This window comes from Neovison vison, chromosome 2 (genome assembly GCF_020171115.1).
Source record: "Neovison vison isolate M4711 chromosome 2, ASM_NN_V1, whole genome shotgun sequence".
NCBI lineage: Eukaryota > Metazoa > Chordata > Mammalia > Carnivora > Mustelidae > Neogale > Neogale vison.
This window is the reverse complement of record NC_058092.1, coordinates 167,538,081-167,563,719: the sequence shown is the minus strand read 5'-3', so window position 1 is coordinate 167,563,719 and position 25,639 is coordinate 167,538,081. Positions and strand designations below refer to the sequence as shown.

Genomic DNA, 25,639 nt, shown 5'->3' with positions numbered 1-25,639 from the left:
TTTTCCTCCACTAGAAAACCTGTATTTCCATGTGAGTTTACCTGACTTACAACATAGCCAAGTAAGAAAGGCATATAGGTTTTGGAGTCAGATAAACATGGGTCTAAGCCCAGCCCTGCTATTCACAAGTGCTGCGAACATGGGTGAGCCATTGGAGGGACTCCTTATTCTATTCACTCATTTGCAGAACGAGCCTATCACTGGGGGGGTCTAGGCCACTGGACTCTGCAGAATACAGATTGTCAAATTAGGGCCTGCAACCTCATTTTTCACTTCCCAGGAGCGGAGAATCATTTGCACATGCCCAAAAGGGAACTTTTTTCCCTCTTGGTAATTTAAGTATCGAAGTAATATTCCTGATTTGGGCCCACAAAGCCCAAAATAGTCACAGTCTGGCTCTTTACAGACCATGTTTGCTGACCTCTGCTTGGGATGATGAAGTAGCCTGGGAATCTTCTGTAGGCACTGTATACACTTGGCCCACTGAGGTGTTTAATAAGTGTCCTTTCTCCTCTGAGGGAGCAACCATGGCTTTGGGCAAACAAGCACTAAATTAAAACAAGATCTTTGAAAGTGCTCAGTTCCCATCACTCATAAACTCTGTGGTATTGGAAAATTTTTTGGTCTCTCTGGAGGAACAGTTTACATCTCTTTGAAATGAGACTATCAGTACTTTTTTTGTGCAGAATTTTTCCTCAAAGAAAATGGTTAACTACTTTAAAGCAAATGAGAAATGCTTGGAGTAGTCAGCTGTTTTTCCCAGAGAGAAACTCTTTGTAAACTTACTGTGGAGATTTTAGAAAATAAAGCCAGAGACGTGTATGTGTGGACAACTAAAAAGCCAGAGACGTGTATGTGTGGACAACTAAATCGTTCATCGTCCCACCACCTAAAGAGAATTCCCACCACTCTAAGTTGGAATATTGCCTTTCGTTTATTCTCATCTTTCTTCGTTTTCTCAGACTCCTACCTTGCGCCCAGCCACCCTTGCAGTGAGGTGACTGACTTCTGACCAATTTGATGTTTGTGGAAGAAACCTACGCCATTTCCAGAAAGTCTCTTTGAAGAGCAGAGAGTGAGCTGGCTTCTGATTCACTTCTTCTGTCCTAGTGGCTAAAATGCAGAGCCAAGAAAGAAACTAGCTGAACCCTTCAGGACCAGGAGGATGGGACACCTGGCGTGGGGGTGAGGGACAGGCAGGGGAACCTAGAGATTGTTACACAGTAGGCTGGGAGTAACTTGGGTCAAAACCTTTATGGACCAACTTGCATTCCCACCAACAGTGTATGGGTTCCCCTTTCTCCTCTTTGGAGAACAGTGTGGAGATTCCTCAAGAAATTAAAAATAGAGCTTCCCTACGACCCTGCAATTGCACTCCTGGGTATTTACCCCAAAGATACAGATGTCGTGAAAAGAAGGGCCATCTGTACCCCAATGTTTATAGCAGCAATGGCCACAGTCGCCAAACTATGGAAAGAACCAAGATGCCCTTCAACGGATGAATGGATAAGGAGGATGTGGTCCATATACACTATGGAGTATTATGCCTCCATCAGAAAGGACGAATACCCAACTTTTGTAGCAACATGGACGGGACTGGAAGAGATTATGCTGAGTGAAATCAGTCAAGCAGAGAGAGTCAATTATCATATGGTTTCACTCATTTGTGGAGCATAACCAATAGCATGGAAGACAAGGGGCGTTAGAGAGTAGTAGGGAATTTGGGTAAATTGGAAGGGGAGGTGAATCATGAGAGACTATGGACTCTGAAAAACAGTCTGAGGGGTTTGAAGTGGCGGGGGGGGGTGGGAGGTTGGGGTACCAGGTGGTGGGTATTATAGAGGGCACAGCTTGCATGGAGCACTGGGTGTGGTGAAAAAATAATGAATACTGTTTTTCTGAAAATAAATAAATTGGGGAAAAAAAAAAAAAAAACCTTTATGGAGCCACTACACTAGCTCTAGCTGGCCTTCTCCTGCCTCAAACTTATTTTACTCTTTCCTTTTTCAGTCTGTTCTATTTTGGGGTCTTAGATGCAATCATCTTATTTACTATATAGTTTCTTGGTGGTGGAGGATGGTTTGAAACAGACCAAACTTACATGTGATTTCTCCTGGGTGGTAGGGTTAAGTGGATTGTTTATTACCCTTGATGCTTTCTTGTATTTTCTCCATCTTCCACAGTGGAAAGATGATCACCATGCTACCAGAAATGTCCTCATCTTAGGGTTAAATTATCAAAGTACTGAAGATTTCACAGAATATGTAATACCTAAAAATAAGGCCTTGTTCCACTCAAATATCCCTAAGACCAGCAGTCATTGGCACAGATCAGTCTCTACTAAGATCTATCAGTGATGTTCATTTTGACAACCCATATCTTATTAGGAGAAGATAAAACAGTCTGTGGAAAAAAAAAAAAAAAACCTCAATCAATAATGGGTTTGCACGCTTTACAGATTGCCTAATGGAACTGTTAAGAAAAAGAGACAAAAAAATTTAACACAGATTTAGTCATTATTCCTTAGGGGTGCGATCACATGATCCAAAGTGCTGAATGTTACTGCCAACAGCTTTTTGAGGATGACTTTAAAAGCAGTTGAATAAATGATTACACTGTGGAGATCCAATCTTTTACCAGAACAGCACTAGAAAGAATAAATAAGCCAACTTCCCTAGTATCAGTGAGTGCACCCCATGGCCTGGAATAAAATTCAAAGTAGAACATTATGGACGATTAAAGAAAGCATAGTGTCTGTAACAACTCTGCGGACCGCTTGCTCTGGAAAACCACCAGATGTCTGGGGAAGTAGCTCCAGGGAAGACACAGCTGATCAACAGATGCAAATCACCTCAGAGACTCCCAGTCCAAGAGGTTTTGACCATAATGGGAAGTTCGGAGGGAGTGGAGAGGTTATATGATGAAAACAGAGTATCTCGCAAAGAAAAGTAGATTTTTAAAAAATCCTGAAGGGAAATATATTAAAAAAGGGGGGGGGGAGAAAATTAGGATCTAAGTGGGTGTATAGTCATCCAGTCTACTGTAGCGAACATCCCCAGGCATCGGCTCTCCCAATAAAACATTATACTCTCTCCCACAGTGGTCAGCAGGTACACACCAGAATTTAGGAATAAAGTACTGCAGAATGGAAGCAGGCTGGGAGAAATCTGGTGTTGTTAACACTAGGAGTATTTTTCTTGTAAGATCTTCAACAGCCCTTACAAGCTCTGTGTAGCCTGCTTCCCCTGACTTGGAAGAACAAGGCAGGAGTTAACCTGACCTAAGACACCATTTTACCCCACGTTACTAGGAAAAATCCCCCAACAGACCAAGAAGTTCTAACAACAGGATAATGAACATTCACATACCCACCATCTTGATTTAATCATTGTTATTACACCATCAGTATTTTTCCAATGATGTATGTATGTGTCCACCTGGAAGTGTAGGTCTTTATATGCATGTGCGTGAATTAGGAAATACGCTATAGATGTCACAGTACTTTGCACCTACATCATCAAGCCTGTGTCTTCTAGGATATATATGTTCTCTTATATATCCAATAAGATGAATTCCTTTATATTACTTTGTATCAAACTTATGTTCCAGTTTTCCTGATTGACCCTTAAATGCCTCTCACAGATGGATTTTTCCCATCATCGGTCCATTGGACTCGTTGGAGGTGGTGGATGACAGCCTCTCCAACAGTCCCCTGTGACTGTTATCCCCTGATCCTCATGTCCTCATGCAATCCCACCATCCTGGGCCCTCATGGGAGAGCTGGACTTACCAAATCACTTCTAAGGACAAGAATACAGAAATGGCAGGAGGTCACTTTTGAGATTAAGTTATAAAAAGCTTGGGAATTTCACCTTGGTTATTCTCTTTGAATCACTTGCCCCGAGAGAAGCCAGCGGCTATGTTGTGAGGCAGTTCTGTGGAAATGCTCACACAGGAAGGAACCAAGGTGGACCAACAACCACATGAGGAGTCTGGAAACCTTCTCTCTCCTGTTTCCCCCACCTCCCAGGAGGGGTTCCAGATAAGCCCTGAGCCTCATCAAGAGCTTGGGACCTCAGGGGAGACTTTCAGTCAGAGGTACCCAGGCCAGCTCTACCATATTCCTCACTCAGCAGAGCGAGGGGATAATAAATGTGTGTGGTTTTCAAGCAGGACATCTTGGTGTATAATTTGTTATATGGCACGCGATAACTAATACAGATTTCATTTGACTGTTATGTCCTTTTTGTTTCTCCTGATGTTTAAGAGTCCCCTGAAAACTTTTTCCTTACATGATGATTCTGAAGGGACCAGGCCAGTTTTTTCATTGCATGCCTACCTTATCATATGCCAATTTGACTGTCTCCTTGGAGTCTCAGTCCATGTTCCTGCATCTTTGTACTTCCCCAAAATGCAAAGTTAGGTCAAAAGGCTTCTTTACAGTTTAACCACTACTGGAAGTAACAGTTCCCAGGTGAGGCTGTGGACATCATATTGCCTCACCTCAAGAGCCATCTTCTGTCCAGTTGTTCCATAATTAGAGATGCTAATTTTAGTGCATACTATAAAGGGGCGACTGCCATTTTGCTCTTGTCAAGATGCTTCCTTCTTTTGTGATGAGCGAGTGATTGTCCACCACACATCTGGATTCTACGTCCTGTCTCTACTCAGTAACGCATGGAGAACTCCCATACTGAGAAAAGCCCCAGCACCAGTGATCGAGATGAATGGCTCTTTTGTTAAAAAGCCATCATCGGTATGTTAAAACATTTTTAGCCTTTTCACATAAGGATTATGAAATATACTTACTGGGTGAAAAATAATGCTTCTTACGATATGCGCAGGTCAGTTAGGGTGAAGGTTTTGTCCACTTCAAAACTACTGTGGACATGTATGTTCCTTTATCAACCTGTCCCAATTTATTCTGTCTACAGATGTGAGAACAAGCACAGGGTGAATATTTTCAAAAGAATAAAATGAGAAGACATCTCTGACACTTCCAACAACACAGATTTATCCTTTAGATACTGAGAAGTAGTTGCCCACAGCCTCAAAGTCCAACATTACCCTCCTTTCACAAGCTCTCATCATCATAAACAAAAATCTTCTCAGGTCTCCCAAGAAAACCTGTGCTTTTCTGGTTATTTTGCTGGCTGATTAGATGTAGATGTGATCATTTGATTCTAAGCCTTCTTCGGTAATCCAGAAATTAGAAAGAGAACAGAAAAAATCAATGTTCACATATATCCTGAGACAGAATCAGTTTCTTATTCCACACGATAACACTTTTCCAGTTAGAAGGCGCTAAGACAGTGAAAGATAAAGTCATGTACTTTTCCTTTCAAACATAAATAATCACTTATGCAGAATCATCATGATTCCCCTGTATGTGTTCAAACGGGAATTTCAATTTCCATCCTCTAGACACAGCAGCCACTGTTGCACAGTCATGAACTCCACCTAGACGCAGGAGTTAATAAGCCCAAGTCGGAATTTAGCAAGTCATTATTTCCAGCAATTAAGAGTACAAAAAACAGTATTGTCCCTTCTCCACAAAGGTATCCTCAAAGACACCATCACACATTTCATGGAACCATTGTTGTGCCCAAGGGTCCTTCCTTACACGGGTCATTACTGATACTTAGCCCTGATTGAGGTGTATGACAGTTAAGCATACTCAGTTCAGCTCTCTTGGTGACTAAGTTAGCCAAACACAGCAGACATAAGGGATCTCGAATCTTGTGAGGAGTTTTAATCATCTTTGTTTATTGGAGGAGGCTTCGGTCAGTTGGTGAGGATAATGGAAATGTTGCAGACAATCAAGGAAACTGAATCATGAGAACAAACACCTGAAGGCTGACATACTCAACAGGCACAGGATTTTGTTCTATTTCTTTGCCCTGAATATTTGAGGAAACGCCGCTTTGTTGCTGTCGCCTTAATGTTTATAAACAAGTTAAAACAATTCATCAGTCATCACTGCAAAACTAATTATTTCCCTCAGTGCTAATGGACTGCACCACACAGAGGCTGTCTCTCTCAGCACCACGGCTGTCATGCCTTGTTTTTTTTTTCCTCAGGGGAAACTAAACTTCTTACTGCAAGTTTATGCAATTAATCTTCTCCTACGGCAACAGAAAGGATAAATTCTTTCTCGTCCAGTCCATTTTGCTCTACTTAAGATGAAAGGGACTTCTCAAATCATCCTGTGTCTCTCCTTTTGATGATTAACAAGTGGGGAATACAAAGAGAAGACCGCCTTTCTTCTTCTATATCCTGTTTCTGGGAAGCAAGGACCCTGGCTCATGTTTCCATCTTTCTAGAAAGAACCCCGTTGTCAGTGACACAGAAACCACTGACGGACAGTCTCATTTACCCAGTGCCCTTCCTCCAAATGAGAAATGCCTGGGAACTCATCAAGTCGATGGGACCCCATAAAGGGCCTAGGGTTTCAGCCATTTTGAAGGCCTCAGTGCTTAAGTAAATTCTACTCAACTTGAGACTTTGAAGGGTGCCTGGGTGGCCCAGTGGGTTAAAGCCTCTGCCTTCAGCTCAGGTCATGATCTCAGGGTCCTGGGATCGAGCCCCACATCGAGCTCTCTGCTCAGCAGGGAGCCTGCTTCCCCCTCTCTCAGCCTGCCTCTCTGCCTACTTGTGACCTCTGTCAAATGAATAAAATCTTTAAAAAAAAATTGAGACTTTGCTGTGGGCTTATCCCTCATCAGCACTTTCATAAACACCTACAGGACTAGGTACATTTAACGAAAAGATTTGGTTCCCAAAGGGGTCAGTTAATGCATTTTTCTTTTGCCGTCCATAAAAACAATCTCAAGAATTTACACACCAAGCGGGTTCCAGGCAAAGGTAAATTGGCTTATTATATGAAGCCCTTCATTTCTTTTGTTGGAGTTTTAAAAACCTGCATTCTGAGTGACTTGCCATGGGCTTATGCTCATACTGACCCAGATCATTCTATCTGATCTGCAGTGTCACAGACCACAACCTAAGCCTCAGTGTCTGTTGAGTATTTCAGTCACTAGCCTGGTAAACCCATCCAAGAGTGTATGAGGACATAGACAACTTCCAAGTCTTCCTAAAAACACAGCCTCCCCTGCTGTTGCTCTTTACCACTGATCCAGAACAAATCATCCTGATTGTTGATCAGGACGAATGATCCTGAACGAACATCAGGTTTAGTGTCCTGTGTTTGCAGAGCCCACCCGCTCCCTCTTCCATCCGCATTTCGCGTTCCTACCCACCCATCGTAAAATCACAAACGAAGGTCAGACTCGGGCCTTCAGGCTTGAGATTTCAGGGATGGAACAATGTTGAGCCTTGATGCCAGACCCTGCCCAAGTTTGTCTATTTCCCCCCAGGCCAATCCCTTCCTACACAGCCTCGCTAGACTAATTCCAGAAAGGCATTGCTAGAGCCTGACACCTGCTCAAAAACTTTTCCTATCCTCCCATTACCTACCAAACTGAGGTCAGACTCCTCACTCTGCAATTTCCAGGGCAGAGTATTAGAGCAGGAACCCAGTAGGCTGGTGACAAATATGTCAGGCCGCCACCCCCGGCAGGGGACACTGGCAGAGCAGACCGTGGGCTGGCGCTATGAAGGCATCATCAACTGACTGCATTTTCTAGTCTGTTCCATGGCAGAGGCTCTCCCTTCACCTGGAAGGCTCTTACTTCAGGTCCCCCTGCAAAAACCGCATATCCAATTCATCTGGATTTTCCTTTCTGGCTAGATCACCTATTGCACTTTTTGTTCTGCTCAAAACATTTGTTTTCTTCAGTGTGGTCTCTTTGGTCCTGCCTCATTACTCCTCTGATTCTCAAAAATCAAGCAGAGGGAGAGCAAGAGCTTGGCAGAATCCGAATCTGAAAAAAAAAAAAAAAATCAACACAGGCGAGACTCTGACTTCCAAAATCTAAAACCCCTTAGTTGGTCTGTATGTAATTTGCCTGATTAATTTCTATTCTGTGCAGAAAGCATTTAGGTATATCCCACATCTGGCAGTCTTACCCACTTAGGGCACTAATAACAGAGATCATGGCCATAGTGACCTATTCCTCAGCATCTAAGTCAGCCAACTTCTGTGGTCTGAGAACTCTTAACACAAGGAGAAAGCACGCTGACTATACCGATTAAAGCTCTAAGGACCGGAGGTCTTCTTTCCAAAGTAGAACTGCCACTCAGACAATAATTCTGAATGCTGAACAGCTTGTCCTCCAGTCACAATTATCAGGCATTAATCTACTGATACTAATGCGTATGTATTTGATTCATGCCACGCCTAGACCCACACAAGACAGAGGACACTTTATAATACCAGAACACAAAACTGAAAGAAAACTTAATATAATTCACTTCTCGGGTGGAAAAATACATCCAGGACTCCTGGCATTCAAGTTATTGTGATTGCGCATTACAGGTAGAACTACATTTCTCTCGACTGACACAAAACTGAAATGTAGTTCTCCATAGCTGGATAAAGTATTCACACCCATCAAGAGACAAATGTCAAATATTAAACCAGCACTGAATCTTAGGGAGAATTCTTTGCATGGAACTAGAAATTCTGGAAAATCTAACCAATGATTTATTGGACTACAATTCCTGTAACTAGAGAAGGGATATTTAAAAGCATCTCGACATTTCTATGGAATGCTGACTCTGTCCAGACATACAGCACCTTGATGCTCTCTTTCAGGACAGAATTCAGGGAACCTGAAGAAATGGCTAAGCAACACTGAGCCCTAACCTGTCTCCCTTAAATATCAATTGTTTGGGGGAAACTTCCAACAATCTCCAGATAAAGTAAATTCGTAGATGGATTCTCTGATATGTGTCAAAAGTGTCAAGATTTGATATTGTTGAGTAGAGAGGTACACTCAAATTGCATATTGGATAAGACCACAGCAGAAATGACCTTCCACTGAGAACATTTAGAAGCTCCATGGATTAAGTTAAAATTAGCTCCCAGGGGGCACCTGGGTGGCTCAGTGGGTTAAGCCTCTGCCATCAGCTCCTCAGGGTCCTGGGATCAAGCCCCGCATCAGGCTCTCTGCTCGGCGGGGAGCCTGCTTTCCACCCCTCCCCACCCCCGCCTCTGTCTACCTATGATCTCCTTATTTCTCTGTCAAATAAATAAATAAAATCTTTTTAAAAAAATTATCTGCCTGGGTTTGAAACTAGTGGCTAGTTACGGCTATCCCTTGGTGTTTGAAGGGGATTTCACTGCCAGGTTCAGCCTGGTGTCACACAGAAGAAAGGGATACAATTTATTGTGTCATGTATTCCCATTATTTTTTGTCTATAAGCATATATATTTATCACTAAAGATTTATTATCTGTTCCAAAGTTTCCAAGTTTTAAAAAGAATATTAACCTAAAGGTGCAGTGAAAAACATAAATAAAGCCCACTTTTATGTGACACACACTGGAGAGCTATAAAAACTGAATTTTTTTCCTTTCCATAATAACCAGCCATTTAATAGCTTTACTAAGGATGAAAAATGTGTTTAATCTTTTAATGAGGTTTTGGTAGTAGCCTTTTTCCTTCAAGAACATAGTTCACTTTCATGAGCTATACTAGATAGGACATGTCTAATAAAGTCTAACTTTTAGGGTTTTCTGTCCCCATTTTATCTGTTTTAAGAGAGTGGTTCTCAAAATCTTTCCTCTCAGGACCCCTTTACATTCCCAACAACTGAGGGACACAAAGGGTTTTTTATTTTGTTTTGTTTTGTTTTTTTGGTTTTTTGATGGGTTGTATCTATCTATATTTACAATATTTGATAGTAAAACCAAAAATTAAAACACAAAAATATACAAGCATATATTCCATTAACTCTTTTAGCCTCTGGAAGGCTCCGTCACGCCCACTGAGGGAATGAAAGTGAAAACACACATGACAATATTATGAACATGGTTTTGACCTCAGTGATCTCCCTACAGAGTATCATGAATGCCCATGTAAACCCATATCGTACTTTAAGAACCACCAGTTTAGAAGAACACCCAGTAACTACAACAACAGAAGCCACAGGCAAAATAAGCATGGGCCCCAAAGCGGTCTACACTCCAGGCAGGCACATCTGTCCCCTGGGAAGGGTGTGGCGAGTTGATGCACAGCTCTGGGAAGACGCGGGCTGCACATGCTGGAAGTGCGCACAGTCAACAGCCCAAATCCTTTCTATGTTTTAGTCTAGATCTAGGAAAACTCTGCTCTTATGTAGTTTAGACAAGCTCCAAAACTGGGCCAGGACTTGTGTAAGATATTCTATGGAGCTGAGGAAGGAAATATTACTGACTCTATTTTTAATTTTACCTTTTCAAACATCTTATTTTAAGTTTTAGCTCAGCTGTACATGTATTTATAAAGGAATATGTATTATATGAAATAGTAAGGATATAGTGGGCAGCATGCTAAACTTTTTTAATGGGCTATGCACTCAAAATGGTATGGACGCTATGGAACATTGTTTTATAACCAGGTTCTGGCCAGATAAAATTAACAAGATGTAAAAATACCAAATGTTAGTGAGGATCTAGAACAAACTGCTTTCCTATATTGGTAGGAGTATAAATTGGTTGAGATACTATGGAAAATTATATAGCACAACCTCTAATATATACCTCTTTTATGGATCAAATTTTATTCTAAGGGATGTGTGTGTGTGTGTGTGTGTGTGTGTATGTTTATACACATTTCAAGAGAAATGAAGACCAACTCTCACCAGAAAAGATGATCAAGAATGTTTTCAGCAGCCCTATTTGTAAAAGCTCAGAAGTGGAAAGAATCTCAATGATGGTTTTCATTAAAATGGGCCAATTAGGATTTATTTATACAATGGAATGCTATAGACCAATTAAATGGAATGAACTACAGATACATACACCAAAAGGGGCAGGGTGGGGGGAACCTCTCTTAGACAGGACACTGAACTAAAGAACCCCGACACAGAGGAGTACATACTACATGATCCCGTTAATATGAAGTGGGACAAGGGCAAAGCTGATCTGTGATGGCAGAACTCAAAATAACTGTTCTCTTTGGCAGAGGAAATTAACTGGGAAGGGTACAGGCAAACCTTCCAAACAGCTCGAAACATCTTATGTATCTTGATCTAGGGGTTGGCTCTAGTTAGAATATAGATCTATAAGCATACATTCAACTGTACTTTTAAGATTCATACATGTCACAGTGCATATAATATACTTCATTTAAAAAAAAGTTTAAAAAATGTTAGATCAAATTAGGAAGTGTTGACTTAATTTTTTCTCCCATCAATACTACAAAGGATCTGGGGAAACCTTTAAGCTCCTGAAAACCTAATGTGGAAAATAAGCTTTTAAGACCAACCATTAAGTTTCCTTTTCAAAGCTGTAAATCCATCTCCCTTCTCTCTAGGATCTTTCCCTGGTCTGGACGATTTTCCACTGTCCAGATATAACCTGATTAGCACCAGCTTGGGGCTATATGCAGAGAGGCAGACCTTTACCCTAGTGGTCGTTCTTACCATGTGTGCCCTGTCCCCTATCCCCTGGTATCCCAACACTAAGCTCTCTAGACTCAAGTCAAGAAGTACATAGCTACAGCAGTAGAAGGCAGCATGAAAAAGTTCAGAAAGTCTTAATATTATCTAACATAGAGGGGTGTAATGTTACATTAACAGCAACATTAAAAACCATGTATCGTCCTGAGCTAAATTACGCAAAAGTTTCCCATGAACAGAAAAATACTAGAGTAAAAACCTCAAATGCTGACAACGCAATTGGAAGGGGAGGTGAACCATGAGAGACTATGGACTCTGAAAAACAATCTGAGGGGTTTGAAGTGGCGGGGGGATGGGAGGTTGGGGTACCAGGTGGTGGGTATTGTAGAGGGCACGGCTTGCATGGAGCACCGGGTGTGGTGAAAAAATAATGAATACTGTTTTTCTGAAAATAAATAAATTGGAAAAAAAATAAATTGTATGCTTTGTGTAATTAATAAAATGCTACAAAGTCTCTTACTGTTCTTTCCCCATGCCCCCAAATATCCCTATTTTATCTGACTCAACTTCACCTCTGCAGAGACCAAATTCCCAGGTGTTGGTGACAGCAACAGATGAGCCATGTGAGACCAGCCCAGGACTGTAGGCAGGTTGGTGACTCACAATCATGTGGGAGACAGAAACATGGACATCTGGGCACTTGAAGATGAAGCTAGTATTGAAGAGACTTATGGATGCTGGGATTTCTGAAGAGCAGACAGTCAGGGCTTGAATAACATACATCAAATGTACCGCTCAGACAGAAAGATCAGGGGGCAAAAAAAAAGCCCCAGAATTCAGAAGTTCTCCAGGTCTACTCTATCGTGTTACTGTATGACTGTTCATAATAAAGTTGGCTTTAAATAATTCTGTCTTAATTTGAATTTAACAACCTTCTTATGTAAGAATAACAGTCTGCCAGGCGATCTCCAGAAAGTCCGAGAAGCTCTAACCAGCAGAGCGGGCTACCTTTGGAGTGAGCTAGGGCTTCCCCAAAGAGTCCTTGATGCCCTAACCTATGAAACAGTGGAAACTTGGTCTAAAGGGAAGCTATTTTCACTTTACTTTATTTTCACTTTATTTCAATTTACTTCTTCATCAACAATTAACAAAGACTTCTGAAATGCAACCTTTGATGACCTGGATTATTTTTTTAAGAAAACAGGGTATGCTAGAGTGTGGTCTAAGGAGATTATTGTAAAATTTACACAGCAAAGAACTATTTAAAGAAATCAGGCATGCACATAGATGTCCGAGCAACTGAACAAGGGCTACAGGGAACAAATACGAGCCATAGGAAGAGCTCTTCTTCTTCTTCTTCTTCTTCTTCTTCTTTTTTTAAGACATTTATTTATTTGACAGAGAGAGAGAGATCACAAGTAGGCAGAGATGCAGGCAGAGAGAGAGGAGGAAGCAGGCTCCCTACCGACCAGAGAGCCCCCATGAGTGGCTCGATCCCAGAACCCTGAGACCATGACCTGAGCCGAAGGCAGAGGCTTAACCCACTGAGCCACCCAGGTGCCCCAAAAGAGCTCTTCTGAAAAGCTTGCTTAGAAAAACAAACACAGAGAAAAACAGGCTATCTCTTGTCTAATTCTGTTATAGACCATCACACTGAAGTAAAAACAACAACAACAAAAAAATTTAGTGCTGGACAGCCCCACTAACAAGCTGATAGGATTCTGGAGATCAGAGCTGGGATCAGCAGGGTGAAGATGGGTTGGGCTATTGTCCCTAGGCAGACAACATAACTTTGAGCTGGGCTCAACAAATGACAAGCATTTTTGCAGGAGACACTCCAATTTTCACAGATTTACCCAATACAAAAAGCCAGTTTTTATGGGGTTTTGTGTGTAAAAAGAAACAAAACAAAACAAAAACACACACAAAAAACCAAAAGCAACAACAAAAAAGACCTGGTTAAGGCCCCAATTGATTTGAGGAGGTGACTGGAGTTACAAGAATGAACGACGGTCCACCGTCACCCAGCCGGATTCCAAATCAGGCCCACACCCGAAGTCCTTGCTCTCTTCTTCACATATGGCCAACCCCCTGCAAAGGGGGTAATATCAGAAAAATCAGTAGCCCCCTGATCTTTCTGTCTGAGTGGTACATTTGATGTATGCTGGGAGAACACCAGCGCCCTCAAAGGAGCTCATCAAAATCAAGTAAGATGATGTATGTAAAGTAGCAGGTGCAGGCCATTTTGTTCTTGTTTATGTTTTCTCCCTGATTTCCTCCACTGCTATGCAAACACTTGCACTGTGGGGGAGTGTTCACAACTCAGCCCCTATTTCTGGCACCAAACATCATGCCAGGTGCTCCCTCGGATGGCTTGCCGTTCCTTTGCTCCCTCCGCAAGGCAGAAAAGCAGGGCAGTCTGTTTGGAGATGCCCATACTGCTCGGCAGCCCGTTGCTCAGCTTAGGAATTCACCTTGGAGAAGCCCATTGGGAAATATATTAACCACTAACCTCATTCTAAGCCAAAGCAGAACAGGAGCAAAATCACAGCAAACTCAAAATAGGACCTAGGATGCACATTCCACTTCTTGCTTTTTCTAAGACAACTGATGTTCTCTCCTCTTTCTGGATGGAACTTGGACAGTTTTTTCCTCAGCCCCATCCAGATTCCTGGATTCCTCTTCAACTGTGGGGAAGTGGGTTTCTCTATCAAGTGGAGAAATCCAGGTGGCTGGGATGTCAGAAACCTCTCTTCTTCATTTCCCCAGCAGCTCATGGGTTCCTTCTGGACCTGGTCATTACAGAATCATCCCTGTATGGACAAGGACTTCCTCTCAGATGAACCAAAGTAAGCTCCATGTGCAAGAATCAGAAATGAAAGGAGCCTGGCTACAGGAAGGATTCATAAGGTTCAGAAACAAAATGGAGGACTATCCAACTTTGTCACATTCCTTTAGCTTTGTAACCCCCAGGGTGTTGAGAAACTATCATCAGGGATATGGGGATGCAAATTTAGCCTACCATCTGAAAAGGGACACATGCCTGCAAGCCCAGAGTCCAGGAGAGTGGACACAAGTCCCTCAGCTAAGGCCTCATCTTCTCCAGGACTGGACAAGATAATCTACAGAAGATTCACTGACTTCAGTGAGTGATTTTAGACACAAACACCATGATCAGGTATCCTATTATATGCAAACATCAGCATAAATTTACACATGGGGTGCCTTGGTGGCTCAGTGGGTTAAAGCCTCTGCCTTTGGCTCAGGTCATGGTCCCAGGGTCCTGGGATTGAGCCCCGCATTGGGCTCTCTGCTCAGCAGGGAGCCTGCTTCCCCTTCTCTCTCTGCCTGCCTCTCTGCCTACTTGTGATCTGTCAAATAAAAAAAAAAAGTTTTAAATTAAAAAAAATAAATTTACACATGTGGATGGGAAATTCTATAGGACACATACAGAATTATAATAATCAATATATAATATTCAAGAATCAAAGATTACACTTTTTTTTTTAAAGATTTGAGATAGAGAGGGCACATAAGTGGGAGGGACTGAGGGAGAATCTCAAGCAGATTCTATACCCAGGGCAGAGCTAGGATGTGGGGTTTGATCTCAAGACCCTAAGATCAAGACCTGAGCCAACATCAAGCCACATGCTTAACCAACTGAGCCACCAGGTACCCCTACCTGTCTTTTAAAGATAATATGGATCCATTTGTGCAAATGCTCAATGACATCTTGAAATGGAAGGCCACTGTTCCATTTATCTGCTCCTGGTGTCCTCTTTAATTAGAATGGACCTCCTTCCACAGCATGTACTGAACAGGCTGATGAACATGGGGGACACAGCACTTCCTTGTTCATTCCCTGCTTTATTTCCCTTCAAATTAGAACTGTGCCAGCTTTGTCAGGCTAAATTCTAACGCAGGTTTCACAGTCTTCTAGAAAAACTCCACTAAAGTTCAAAGCTTAAGAGCTTAGTAGGTAACTTCTTTAAAACTAAAAAATAAAATCTAAAATCCCTCAAGCTATTTCCATAGAAGCCTTCCGTTACCATCTCTCCCTGTAAACAAAAAGAGGAAAAATGTGGGCAAAGTGGGATCAAGGTTTTGGTGTTCCACAGATATCTCCAGTTCATTAGACGACATTGTGGTTCTTTACATAATTCGTGCCCCCAAAGTAGTATCTTGATTTCTTCAGGCTAAAGTATACCAAAGATACTGTCAATAAACATCTAAATGCCCAGTTGCTCAAAAGATCACAGAACACAGGGTAAACAAGAATGGGTCTTGCTTTGAGACCCCCTCCTGTGCTTGACATGCTCCAGGTGGGAGACAGAAAGGAACCCAAGCCAGAAACACCACTGCCTGACATCTGACACCAGGAAACGAGGATTCTAGCTCTTGGTCATTTAATAACTGTTTGAGAAATGATGGTGCCTGCTTCCATACAGGTGGTGGCTTTCCATGTAACACAAGACCCCTCCATGGAGGAGGGCAATTCTAGGGCATCATCACTGTTACTCAGCGCGGTCAGCCAACTGACATCTCTTATACTATCACGGAGCATTTATTGCTTAGAGCATACCCTTGGGTGGGTGGGGGTGGTAAGAGCAAACCAAAGATTGCTGAAGTTTGAGGGAAAGACACTATTAGGAAAGTACAATGAAGGGACGTCTGTGTGGCTCAGTCGGCTGGGCATCTGCCTTTACCTCAGGTCACGATCCCAGAGTCCTGGGATCTAGTACTGCATCAGGCTCCTTGTTCAGCAGGGAGCCTGCCTGTCCTTTGCCTGCGGTTCCCCCTGCTTGTGCTCTGTATGTCTCTAATAAAAAGAAGCGGGGGAAAAAGAAAAGTACAAAGAAGAAATCAGGGCACACCAAGAACAAAGTCAACCAACTGCCCCAATCTCTGGGCCAGGTATAGGCCAGTTTGCTGAGGAGAGCAACAACACATTAGATCTAATGAACAGCCTGCAGTTCCAGAACCAGTATGGCATAGTCCAGGAGTACTGCCTCAGCCAGTATGGCGTAGTCTGGGAATAACGGCTCTGAAGCTATGGCCTCTACTCCTGACTGGATTTGCAACGTTATGGCCTCAGTTTTCTTATCCATAAAATGGAAATTATGTTAGCACTCACTTTATAAATTTTTGTTGAGGATTAAATACATCAAGCGTTTTCAACACTGCTTGGTACCTGCTTAAATATTTTATATCTTACTTCCTAATTATAATCCCTCATAGTGGGAGGATCCCCTCTTTTTTGCCTGGTGGAAACTAAGCTAAAGCTCAAAGAAACTTGACTAAGACTATTTATCTTTAAATGGTGAAGCCACAATTCAAAGAAGTACTCTCCAGTCTGTAAGTCATACAAACACTTCAAATATTTTAAGTATTCTCCCTTCATCTTCTGTCCTAGCTCAGTGGTTCTCCAAAAATGGCTGCCAGCTTAGCAGCAGGACAATTAGCCAAGAAATTGTTAAAAAGGACTTTTCAGGTCTCACCCCACATCTGTCCTGTCAGATTAGCATGGCAAGTACAGCTATGTGCAGCTCCTTTCCCCTTCTATGGAGAATCAGACTGTAGTAGGAGTACTACCGATTATTCTCGAGGAATGAATAAATCAGGAGAATGGAAGTTACAGCACAGGGAATACAGTCCATGATACCAGAGTAGTGTTGGAGGGTGACAGATGGGAGCTCTGTTTGAGGGGAGTGTAGCGTAATGAATAGAGATGTGGACTCACTGTGTTGTACACCCGAGACAAATGTGTGTCAACTGTATTTCAACAACAAAATTTTAACAGAAATCTAAATATTCCAGAACAATTGTGAAACACTAGAAAATGTATTTAGTAAAGATAATGGAGAATTTTACCCTGGAGGTCCTGAACAGGAGACAGGTGACATTGTAGGACAGCTGAATTTCCAATTTTCCTGGGAGTACAGAGCTGGATATAGGGTCAATTATAGAGTCAATTCTCCATGTGACTTTGGGCAACTCAACCAATCTGGGACTCAGGAAGCAAAGTGAGTGACCTCTCCTATCTCTTACCAGGTTATCCACTCTGAACTCTAAATCTCCCTGACTATACTTTAATAAGTATGATGTAGGATAAAATATAAATTTCAGGAGTAACCATTGAATAGAGTTATGTGAAAAATGAAATTATTTGGGTTTCAAATTAGGTTGGAGAAGGAAAATCTGCAAGGGTTCTAGCAATCTCATTATTCCGAGTTTCAAAGTAAAAACATGTAGAGTATAAGAAGAAAATAAAAGTCAACATGATTATCAAATAAGTTACTTAAGTAGGCTATCTTTATGGAGAACGGGGAAAAAAGTATGACTAACACACGCCACAGTAAGTTTGCCCTAGTGAGGAGCTTCCGTTGGAATGCACATCAGGGGCCAGAGTCTACATATGGCACAGATCTCAGAATGGAAATCCAGAACCTGAGTTCCAGTCTGAGCTGGGTCTAACTAAACATGAGCTTATTTTGGTTCAAGATGCAGTTTCTTCACCTGTAAGTGGGGCACAGAAATTAAGTTACATCCTGTTTTTTCTGATTTTTTTCTGAATCTAATTTTTTAACTCTTCTAGGATTAAACACAGAGGATTAAGATGCCTCATTACACAGGCCCCTGCTGGTGGCAGGGGTGGCCAGAACTATCAGTAATAAACACGTCCAGGAATGAAAGAAGTTTCAGGATGTTTTGGCCCAAGTATAGACTGTAGACAAGTCATGTACCCAACCCACCATGAAGTTATCCTCAGAGTGAAGGTCATTCTGATACCAACAGGATGGCGTAAAGTTGACTCCAAATGTGTATGTCCCTAAGGCCCACACAGGAGCCATCACTTCAGACTGTTACCACTTAGCTTCCACTGATCAGGAATTCCTAAAGAAGTTCTACCCCTTCTGCCTAAAGATCCAAACTGTTAGCTTTAATTGAAAAATACCTCCAAGTTCTTTATGACTAGAGAGTCCACTGGGATCCAAAAAGTCAAAGACCTTCAAAATCTCCCAACTTCACAATTCAGTTTATGAAGAATAGAAATGAAACTTGGTGGCTAGTACCCTCAATGACTCTTTCACCTCAAAAAAGGCAAATCAGAGATTTCTAATTGTTTGAGGGAGAATCAGATTTGTTTTTTCCTGCCTCACCAGCTACACTCTGTGCACCATACTACAAATCACCCTGGGAAATACATCCATTCTAAAGGTGAGGAATCTCAGGCTGAGCTCTGCAGCAAGGGGCCATGGCACAGAGAGGCGGGGGACCTTGATAGACCACTCCAGGACTGGAGCAGAGAGAATGAGAAAATGAAGAAGAGGGATGATGCTAAGAATCAGGGAAGGCCAGAAGCAGCCCTGGAAGGCAGGGTTTCAAAGACCCAGGCTTTATCTTGGGGGTGCTCAGAAGCCATGCAAAGGTGTTGTGCAGAAAGAGGATATGAGCCCACCTGCCTTACCAAGACCCCTTAGTGAATAAAGACTGTTTTCTGAGGATGAACAGGGTCAACTCAGGAGCCTGAATTCCAAGTGGTCCCTGTCTCTCCTTTTTCAGTAAGGCATGTGACATCAATAGAGGTTCATAGTCATGGTTGTAGTATCATCCCAGTTCCACAAGCCTACCCAGTGATCACACAGCCATATTCTCCTGCCCCTCTATGAGAGAAGCCAGTGCCAAGAGTGGTGCAGAAAATATGCTCAGAAAAAGGAAACACAAATTAACTCTGGCAGTTATTTGGCTCATTTTTCAGAATCCATCTAACAAAACACCATGTTCCAGTAGCCAGAAAGGATGGAAAGGCTCACAACTGGCAAAATCACCACAGGACCTAGAATAATCATACCCTACTTTGCAGCACTCCCATTTGAATTTTTTTTTGTTTTGTTTTTGTTTTTGTTTTGTGTGTGCTAGGCTTGCAGGGAAACATATGTGTTTGCATTGGGGACTGTCAAAAAGGCATAAAAGATAAATGGCTAAATATGATTAAAGATGTAGAATCGGAGTTTGCTATGGCATTTAAGAGTGAAAAGGAACCAAGAAAGACCCAAGACTGAGAGCCACAAAATGGGTAAAGGCACTGGAGTGAAAATAAGAGCCAATTTTGACAATCAAGAAAAATCTTTGCATTTTTGGCCGTCCATCTGTACGCCTGGTGTGTCCCCTTTCCCCACCCTCTAAACTTATTGCTTGTTTAGGAAAATGAAGAGCAAGAGTGGCATGGGGAGAGGAGCAGTGACCAGGTATCATCTCCTTCCAGCCTGATTGGTTATTTTCCCACTATCGCAATTGCTTTAACTCCTTAACAAAATACATAGTATACAGTAACTATGGTAGAAAACTGGAGTTGAATGATTTAGCAAGCACATTAGAGGAAAACAGCCCCCCCCCCACCAAACACACAGTTTGCCACAGAGAACCTTAAAGTATTAAGTCCATATTTTTCTAATACAATTAAGTGAGCTTTTCTATTCACAAAGGCATAAAGGAAAAATTTGATTGACTTGACTACCTAAAACTTAAAATTTTACATGATATAAAATAAGTGAATTTAAAAAACAAAAATAGGGAAATAGGGGCACCTGTGTGTCTCAGTTAAGCAACTGCCTTCCACTCTGGTCATGATCCCAGAGTCCTGGGATCGAGCCCCACATCAGGTTCCCTGCTCACTGGGGAGTCTGCTTCTCCTCTCCCTCTTCCCTACTTGTACTCTCTCTCTCTCTCTCAAATAAAATTAAATCTTTTAAAAAGGAAATAAAAAAATAAGTTATGATAGGAAATTTTAATTAAGTTTGGTCATCTAAGTTTTTTAGAGTATCCGTATTTCCTTTTGGGTGTTGTACACAACTTGTAACTGCCCTGCAAAGTAAATGGTAGCAAGTATAGTTAACCCCGGAATGTGAAGGAGAGAGGAGTATTATTTACTAATTTAGCTTCATGAATGTACAACCTGTGCAACAGTATAGGGCCCAAGCTTAGAAGATGCCTATGCTTGGTTTAATACTATGCTGTCAGTCTCGGACATTTTTAACTTCTATTTTCTTTTTTAAGAAGTCCTCAACTCCCTTTGTCTTTGCACTCTGAAAAATGTGTACTGATCCCATCCTTATAGTCCTATAAATTACCTGTCTATAAAATAAAGTTTTGTGCTGAAGAAGAATACCAAGATGCTTAGGAGAAGTTTATAGCCTAGAAGTAGAAATTTAGTAATTCGATTATAATGGAACAAGGTGATTGAGACACATGGTAGAGATGAGGCTCAAACAAGGGAAACATTACTTCTTGGTGGATGAGGTTAGTATCTGTGGAAGAGGCAGCTTTTTGTTGAATCTTAAAAAAATTGTACAACTTGAACACTAATGGGAAGAACAAAGAACAGGGCACAGAGGTAGTGAGCTGTCTGAAAGCACAGGGACTGAGGGACTGCCTGGGCAGACAGAACTATTGGGTTTGCCCACTGCGAGAAGACCCCAGGCTAGAAAAGCAGGAGCGGAGGCTATGACAGTGCCTTGAATATCCAGCTAACGAGGCTGAGCATTAATTCAAGAGCAGCGGTGAGCCACCAGAAGGTTAGAGAGAACCAGGTAGGCAGAGTCCTCACTTAGGAATATGAAAGCCAGCTCAAGGCCAACACTGGTCCCTGCATCCCCTTTTTGGGCTCCCAGCCCAGTGTTGTCTTCACAAACGACAGGGACCCTATGCTTTGCAGAGTTGCTGCAGGGCAAGTACCTACCTCTCATCCAACCAGCTAGAGGTCATCTGCTCTAACTGGCCAACCAGATGTGTTTTCACACTCTGGAGAACCAACCTTTATTGCTGAAGGTTTGAACTGTCAGAGCAGATAACCAAGGGACACAGCTCTGAAAACGCAAAAAATCAAAGTATATGCATGCTCAGAAGAGTAACACCAACAGCGACACAGTGAGACTTTATCACCCGAACTTGAGCATCTCTAAAAAAGTTCTTGCAGGTCACGGAAGAGAGCACGAACACTTACTCCATTTCCTTGAGACAACAAAACTACAGAAGTAGAAATCTACTGTGCCCAAGTGCCCAGTGCTTTGGTCCATGAGACAGAATAGGCTCCACACCCCAGGAGAGGATTTTACCAACCACCACTTGGGATCTTTCTCTATTAGGGCTGCATCAGAAATCAGTAACTTGCACTTGGAATTTACATTTTTCAAGTTTTTATTTCTTCAGTCTCTCCTGGTCTCTCTGTTCTCTTTCTATCACCCCGCACAGATACCAATATAATCACACCTCTGTATCGACATACTCACGCATATGCACATCCACGCATACACAGCACCTGAATAATTTCCTTACAAGCTGTACTCAACTCCAAACTGAAAATTACATTTCTACTTCTAAGGGTTTCACCCAATCATGTTCCAGAAAAATCCCAACCCTCTACTGATAGTTATATTTTAATATATTATTACTTGATATCAACTTAGAAGTTTATTGTCCCTTTAGCAGGAATACAAGGAATTATGTGAAAATGAAAAATGTATGAAGAATGAATCAGGAAATAAATTACATAAAATACTCAAGTACAGACTATTAAAACTGCCTAAGAAAATGTAACTGATATCTATCATGATGTATCACTGAAATGAAATGGGATTTTAATTTTTTTTAGCTCCACTAAAACCATTTCTTCACCAATATTAAATGAGAAAGCTGGTTTAATATTCTAGCTCTGAAAAAAAAGATCTTAAGCGACACTACACCATCTCTTTAGCAAACAATCTATCACTATTTAAAGATGGTTCAGTTTTCAAACACGCTATTTTGGGGGAAAAAAAGTTGTCAATATTCCTTTTAATGATATCATGTGTTTTCTTTAAATGAAGCTTAGAGGCAAAGACAGACATTTCAGTGGATATCAGCGTATTCCTCAGAAATGAAAAGCTGTTTTCTCATTCCAATTTCCATGCTACACTGAATTATGATAATATCTGTATCAAGAAAAGCTTTTGATATTTCAGGACTAAAACATAAAACACATTTAATTTGGGAAATTAAACTCGGGATTAAAGGATAATGAGCTTCACCTTAGAACTTTTCCATCTTTGTCATCTGACCTTTAACACAGAGTTTTACACAGGAGAGGATTTAATCAGAAGAGGGACCACAGACATATTAACTGATAAATAGTTAGGGATGGACTCCAGTCCCCTTTTTGTTCAAGCAAATTCTCTTTTGTTCCTCTGAGCCTCACTCCTCCCTCAGAATGTTCGGTGAAACTCTCAAGATCTGACTTCATCACCTGTCATGGAAACTGGTACCAGAAACAAAGAAGCCCATTGCTTTCACCAACCTGCACAGTCTTTAGCTTGAGAGGAAGGCAAAAGCCTTCCCTGGGCTGCATGTCTGACAAGAGGGTTGGATAGACAATTAGCAACCTAGGTAGAAGAAAATCAAGCATCCTACCTTTTTAAAAACTCCATATACTCGGTATGCTTGATGAGTCCTGTCCTCATCATGATCGTTTGAAAACATTGTCGATCGATGGCCCAGAGTTTCACATTTACAAGAGCTGGAGGACAGAAAAAGAAAATAACAGGGAAAAAAAATCAGACAATTTCAACCACGAACCACATCACGCAGAAGAGAAAAGGGACCCAGGAGAGTCCTGGGGAGCCTGAACCTTCATTTACATCTGATACCATCACTCTGTCCTATTTCGTTAAGGACCCAAGTATTCTTACAAGGTACAATGTAGTTCATAATTTTCCTTTTAGTGTTATTACCTAATAGGAAGATTCTTGGTGGTCTTCTGTCCTTAGGGGATGGGAATGCCCAAGTACACACTGAAAAAATTTTGTGATTTCAAGACTACCTGAGCAAAAATCACGTGGAGAGAAAGATTCACAATTAATAACACTCCCTGGGAATTACCCGGAATAGTGTTCATGACTCAAATGATCACGTTTTCATTGTAAAAAGTAGAGGTGAAAACTCAATCTTCAGGCTAATGGGGTGAATTTAATAAAGTAGAAATAATTGCACAGTGCTTTCTACATGAAACCTATTTTTGCAAATTTAACCTGTGCCCAAAGTTGTCCTGTGAATTTCTAGTAGATAGGTTTATTGAATTTTAATTTCTATTCTCATATGTACATGGTCTTTAACAATAATAGTGTTGAAATAGAATACCATGAAGTTCATCGTTTGATCTATTACAACCATTTGATCTACTAAGAGACAAGTTTTGGGAAAAAGACACTATAGGGTAACAGGTTGATATCATGAGAAAAGCTTAGGTTTTAGAAGAATACACTAAAAGTCTCCTGTGTGGTGGGCATACAAGACGCTTATTGTACTATGCTCTCTGTTTATATATGTTTGCAAATTTTCACAATAAGCAACACTTTAAGTTAACACACAAATGAAACAAGCCAATTCACAGCGCATACCCGTGGGGGATGGGGTAGTTACGGACATGGAGGGGTTGGAGCCAGATAAGGGAGTAGAGACAGTTTAGTGAGCCAAATGTGGAAAAATTGAAGAGGACAACTTTCTCACTAAGCCCCCTGAACGTAATGGATCGAGATCTGGGTGTAGGGGAGGGGGGCAGAGTATTAGGTTGCAGGTGTGACATGAGGGGAGGGACACTGAGTAACACAGAGCAATGGAGGGAAAGATAAAAAAGGAAATACCATATTCTAGAGTAAAGCCCTTATCTTTGAGTTTCACCTAATATTTCCTCACAGAACTGTGTGACGCTAAGAAACTAGAACGTGACTTGTCCCTTAGCCTGCTCTTTACTGGAGAATGAAAGGTGCTCAGTTAATGAAAAAATGAACAAAGCCACAAAGGCTGGTGGTGTACGCATGGCTCTGGGCCAAGCAGCATTTAAAAATGAACCATCATCAAAAGCGAAGCTCATGGCACAGGTGCTCTCCAACTACATATTAGCTCCTCGGCTCAACCCAGGCCCCTTTCCAGAACACCTGTTTACCCCGAGACTGGATGACATGACCTCGAAGGATTGCCAATTTAGGAAAAGATTCACCAGAAGGAGAGTCTTTCAGAAGCGACAGGAGCTGAGCTGGGGGAGAGATGGAGGAGGGGAAATCAGGAGCGGAGAGCACAAGACCAGAACTGGGAAGGGGCCTGGGCTGGGGAGTCCAGACAGGGATACCAGGGCCTGAAAAGGCAGAGACAGTCTTTCTTTATCTTTCTTTTCTTTTCTTCTCTTTTTTTTAAATTTGTTTATTTGACAGAGAGAAAGCACAAGCATGGGGAGCAGCAGGCAGAGGAAGAAGCAAGCTTCCCGCTGAGCAGGGAGCCCAATGAGGGACTCGATCCCAGGACCCTGAGATCATGACCGTAGCTGAAGGCAATACTTTACCCACTGAGCCGCCCAGGTACCCTGGGGTTGCTCCGTAATTTGAGAGGTTACTGTGGGGCAGGGGGGCCTGGAAGCCAGGCAGAGGAAGCAGGGTTTTGTGTGATAACCAACAGAAGGCCTCTAGAGATCTTAAAATCAAAATAAAGAAAAAAAGTAGAATTGAAGAAAATACCATAGATACAACAAAAACGTTTGAATGCTTGTAAGAAAAATAAGAAAAAAATAATTCTGTCTTCATCATTCCTAACGGTTCCTAGGTATTTCCACTATACAAAGACTTCTTCCGAAGGATGAATTAGGATACACTAACTTTATTTTAAAAATAGTGGTGATGCAAACAGTTGTACTATCAAGGATCTGCATCCCGGACTGCACATTCAAGGACTGACTAGAAGCAGACGGTCTACGGAAGTCAGGGATGCCCGCCCACCTGAGAGGGCTCTGCCCTGCGGACAGACTTCACCAGCATCCTCCTGGTGGCACTATATAAAAATTTCTATCACTGGCTCGTATACACTGAGTGATAGAAACACAGGGATAGCTGATGGAGACTAATCGAGGAGGGGCAGAAATTGGATTCGGAAGCACCCAAGTCAAGCAGAAAACAGCACTGCTGCCAAATGATACTTTATGTAAAAACCGGGAGGCAGAGCGGGAACAGGACCCAAATGGAGAAAATGGTCCTGGCCATGTACAGCGATCACAGTTTCCAACAAGGAGGAGTAGGTACCAAGCCCAGGTCATGGTACTCAGGAGTTAAGTGAGG

At 41.9% G+C, this 25,639-nt stretch overlaps 1 protein-coding gene across 2 annotated transcripts in view; it reads right to left on the bottom strand.

The window, feature by feature from the left end:
- Window positions 1-25,639, bottom strand: part of PRKG1 (protein kinase cGMP-dependent 1) — a 1,249,306-nt gene that overhangs the window by 427,170 nt on the left and 796,497 nt on the right. For both annotated transcript variants that reach the window (XM_044239523.1, XM_044239522.1), the window contains exon 4: window positions 22,950-23,055. In XM_044239523.1, the coding sequence (XP_044095458.1) occupies window positions 22,950-23,055 (106 nt within the window). The remainder of the gene's footprint in view (window positions 1-22,949; window positions 23,056-25,639) is intronic.